General features: G+C 25.8%; 2 protein-coding genes across 3 annotated transcripts in view; both read left to right on the top strand.

Annotated features, from left to right (window-relative positions):
* The window catches only part of LOC117171966 (DNA-directed RNA polymerase III subunit RPC10), a 10,753-nt gene extending 9,376 nt beyond the window's left edge, over nt 1–1,377 (top strand). For both annotated transcript variants that reach the window (XM_033359660.1, XM_033359661.1), the window contains exon 3: nt 1,249–1,377. The gene's annotated coding sequence lies outside the window, so the exon portion shown is untranslated. The remainder of the gene's footprint in view (nt 1–1,248) is intronic.
* LOC117171965 (yrdC domain-containing protein, mitochondrial) lies at nt 1,250–2,190 on the top strand. The gene has a single exon (XM_033359659.1). It carries the CDS (start codon nt 1,267–1,269, stop codon nt 2,041–2,043), a length of 777 nt encoding a protein of 258 aa, XP_033215550.1. The 5' UTR covers nt 1,250–1,266; the 3' UTR covers nt 2,044–2,190.
* The last annotated feature ends 2,634 nt before the right edge of the window (nt 2,191–4,824 follow it).

Raw genomic sequence — 4,824 nt, 5'->3', positions numbered from 1 at the left:
CAGTTGAATTTTTAATCCGAAAATATGAATTTTGAAATAAAAAAGATAATTTTTTAACCAAAAATTGAAAATTTAAATTTTCATTCAATGAATAATGCTGAGTTTGTAACCAATTACGCAATAATATATATTTCAACCAAAAAGGATTTTAATTTTAAATAAAAAATAGTTTAATTTAACAAAAAAGGTCAAATTTTTAACAAAATACTTGAATCCTCAACCAAAGAAGATCAATTTTTAACCACACAGTTGCATTTTTTCCAAAAAGACGAATTTTCAACTATAAACATTAATTAAAAAAAAAAAGAATTTGCAAGAAAATAGATAAATTTCTCAAGAAATAATCAAATTTTCAACTAAAAAAAAAATAAATTTTCATTAAAAAATGGAAAAGTTACATTTTCAGCAAAAAGAACAAATTTTCAACAAAGTATATAAAAAAGAGAGAGATTATTGAAATGTGGAACTTTTAAGCCAAAAGAAGAATTTGTTGTACATCAGTTGAATTTTTAATCCGAAAATATGAATTTTGAAATAAAAAAAATAATTTTTTAACCAAAAATTGAAAATATAAATTTTCATTCAACGAATAATGATGAATTTGTAACCAATTACGTAATAATATATATTTCAACCAAAAAGGATTTTAATTTTAAATAAAAAATAGTTTAATTTAACAAAAAAGGTCGAATTTTTAACAGAATAGTTGAATCCTCGACCAAAGAAGATTAATTTTTAACCATGCAACTTTCAACTAAAAATACAATCATCAGGAGGAAGCAACTTTAAGGATTATAAATACAGGTCAAGTAATTTACTAACAAGAATATTATTTATATTAGGATGGCTGCAAAACTTCATTTTCAAAATTCCCTCATTTTTCCCTGCTCAATTTTTCATTTTGCCTGACCATTAACATTCAAAGACAAAATATTTAATCCTGTAACATTTTCGACGTAGACTTTTGCAAGATTTTTTCAAAATCCCTGACTTCACCGTGACCAATATAATATTTTAAATGTATTTTTATTGTTATTCATATATTAATTATTATAGTTAATTATAATAATCACATGAATATAATTATAATAATAAATAAATAAATTAAAAATAATATAATTAATTATTAATATATTTATTTATTATTATTAGTTAATATATATTTTTAATATTTTTAATTTGTAATAATCTTTCTTGATTCTTTCAACTCACGGTTTGCTTTTACAAATATCACAATCATCATTACAGTTACAACTAAAGAGAACAATGATGAATGCAGATTACATGGGTCCTGTGAAATATTCGCTGAACGCAGCCTTGAAGGAATTAAGATATTCAAAAGGCCAGCAACACTGGTTTTGCGGTGGCGAAAGAAGTATAGCGCTTGCAGTCCAATTAATAAAAAGCCAGAAAATTATAGCCGTTCCTACGGATACAATTTATGGATTAACAGGACTCGCTCAGGATTCTTTGGCGATTGAGAAGCTCTATGCAATAAAACGCAGGGATCACAACAAACCCTTGGCTATCTTTGTCGGCTCGGTTTCAGAAATTGGAAACTGGGGTGAGGCCTCACACTTGCCAGAAGGTCTACTCGAAAAATTACTGCCTGGTCCTGTCACCGTTGTTTTGAAACGGACACCCAATTTAAATCCGGAACTGAATCCGGGCATTCCAACTGTCGGTATTCGAATTCCCGATACAGACTTTTTGCGGCATGTTGTTAAAATAGTTGGAGAGCCTTTAGCACTCACTAGTGCTAATGAAAGTAACAGTCTAAGTACTCTACACCCGGATGAGTTTGAAAGTTTGTGGCCTCTTCTGGGGGGAATTTTTTACGATAATCCAAACAAGGCAGTTTTAAGGGACAAAAACAGATTGGGATCAACTATCATTGATTTAACTGAACCAGGATTGTATAAAGTTATTCGACCAGGGATGGCTTCCATTCCGACTAATGGATTGTTACAGCAGTCTGGGTTGAGGAGAATTAAAGATAGGAAAGAAAGGAAAGTTGATATCAAAGAAAAAGTCGCACTTTGATCGATTATCGTAAAAAAAACCTGATTATTAGATATGATTATCTAGATTCCTGAATTTAGGTTGCCAACCTAATAGTTGATAATGGGGTTTTCTAGACTTTTTCATTTTTTCATGTACGAGTTCTGAAAATAAATGTATATAAAGTGATTATAAGTTTTTGGTTTTCTTTAATATCAGTCTTTACAGCTCAAAATGCTCTCGACAAACGCCGTAACTGCATGTATTGGAAGTTGCAAAATGCAAAATTATTATTGAAAGTCGGTATTTTTATGATTAATAACAGTATTAAAGCACACAAGTTTTATTGTTGAAAAAATTAATATAGGTAAAAATAATATTCTTAAATATTTTCAGTTGATTAACCTTTAAAGTACATTGTGGGTATCTCTTACCCCAAGAAATTTTCACTCTTCTAAACCATACCTAATTCGAAAAAAATGAGTAAGTGTCGCCATCTAGATTTAGTTGGAGACACTAACTGTAAGTAAAGTCGTTTAGCAAACTGCGTCAAGCGTCAGGCCGTCATTCTTGCGCCGTTTAAAGTACTTTTAGGTTTTTTTAAATAACCCTTCAAATATTTTTTTTATTCTTTGAAATTTCTGTAAATTATAAAAATTAATTGAAAATTCTTTGACATATTTTAAAACATCCTCAAATATTTAAAATCCTTAAAAAATCTTTTGAAATTTTTTAAAGCTCTTGAAAATTCCTTGAAATTTTAAAAATACCCTCAAATATTTTAAAATCTCATACTAAATTATTGAAATCAATTGAAGATTCCCTGGAATATATTAAAATATCCTAAAATATAACAAATCTTTCAAAATCTCATATATTAAGTTACCGTAATCAAATGGAAATAATTTGGAACATTTTTAAATGCTCTCAAATTTTTCAATCCCTTCAAAATATTTAGACACACCTTAAACTTTTTTAAAAAGATTTTTAAAGTACTTTTGTGTTTTTAAAAATAAACCATCTAACATTTTTTTAATTCTATGAAATTTCTGTAAATCATAAAAATAAATGGAAAATTCCTTGACAATCTTTTAAAACATCCTCAAATATTTAAAATCCTTAAAAATCTTTCGAAATTTCTTGAAAATTTTTAAAGCTTTTAAAAATTTCTTGACATTTTAAAAATATCCTGAAATATTTCAAATCTTTTAAAATCTCATATTAAGTTACTGTAATCAATTGAAAATTCATTGGAATCTGTTTAAATTCTCTCAAATTTTTCAAACCCTTAAAAATCTTTTGAAATACTTAGTACTTTTTAAAAATATTTCTAAAGTTCTTTTTACTTTTTTAAAATAACCCTTCAAATATTTTTTTATTCTTTGAAATTTCTGTAAATTATAAAAATAGATTGAAAATTTCTTGACATATTTTAAAACATCCTCAAATATTGAAAATCCTTAAAAATCTTTTGAAATTTCTTGAAAATTTGTAAAGCTCTTAAAAGTTCTTTGACATTTAAAAAATAACCTGAAATATTTCAAATCTTTTAAAATCTCATATTAGGTTGCTGTAATCAATTGAAAATTCATCGGAATCTTTTAAAATTCTCTCAAATTTTTCAAATCCTTAAAAATCTTTTGAAATACTTAGAACTTTTTTTTAAGATTTCTAAAGTTCTTTTGAATTTTTTTAAAATAACCCTACAAATATTTTTTTTTTATTCTTTGAAATTTCTGTACATTATAAAAATAAATTGAAAATTCCTTGACATATTTAAAAAAATCCTCAAACATTGAAAATTCTTTAAAATCTTTTGAAATACCCAGAAATTTTTTTAAGATTTCTAAAATACTTTGAAAGCACCCATTTTGCTATATTTTTTTTATGAAAGTAAACTATTTGAAAAGTATAGTCGTAAATTTTCAGGTTTAAATAATTAAAATTGCGTGAGTTATGAATGTTTAAGTGAAAACCCCGATTTTCACTTTTTCCAATAATTTTTTTAACAAACTTAAAATAAATAAATGACTGTAACATCAATTCTACCTTATAAAAGAGACCTTAAACTATATCGGATAATTTTATTGTGACAAAATATTCAATAGTTATAAAATTATTATCCGTATTATCAGTCAAAGGAAACGTTCGATTTCCTTTTAAGCTGCTTTAAAGATCATATTTAACCCTCAAAGTGCATACATGGTAAAAATAACGGTAAACTGCATCGTGGGTCTATAATACCCCAGCGTATTGGATCTTGTATTGTTGAACCCCTATTGAATAATTTGTCACAATAAAATTATCCGATATAGCTTAAAGTAACTTTTATAAGGTAGAGTTTATTTTCTAGCCGTTTATTTATTTAAGTTTGTTGAAAAAATTAATGAAAAAAGTGAAAAATGTTTTTTTTACTTAAAAATTAATAAATCACGTAATTTTAATTATTTTATCTTGAAAATTTATGACTGTACTTTTGAAATAATGTTCTTTCATAAAAAGAATATTGCGACTTGGGTGCTTTAAAAAAAGATATTTATTTCCACAGTTGAAAACTCAATATTACCATAAAATGATTTATCAGATTTTTCGCTTTTAAATCGATTCATTATTATAAAAATTAAAGAACTTTGACATGTAATACTATAAAAATACAAGAAATTGGAAAAAGAGACATATATAACTGTATTTTAGCAATTATATTTTATTCAACACATTCACATTCTGCTCTCGCATGACGCGCTGCTGTAAGGTATAAGCCATCTACAAAGAAAAAAGTATGAAATAATCGAAAAAAAATTATTTGACTTCATATGATCTACT

Source organism: Belonocnema kinseyi, chromosome 4, assembly GCF_010883055.1.
Source record: "Belonocnema kinseyi isolate 2016_QV_RU_SX_M_011 chromosome 4, B_treatae_v1, whole genome shotgun sequence".
NCBI lineage: Eukaryota > Metazoa > Arthropoda > Insecta > Hymenoptera > Cynipidae > Belonocnema > Belonocnema kinseyi.
The sequence above is the reverse complement of the archived record's forward strand: the minus strand, read 5'-3'. Positions and strand labels throughout refer to the sequence as shown.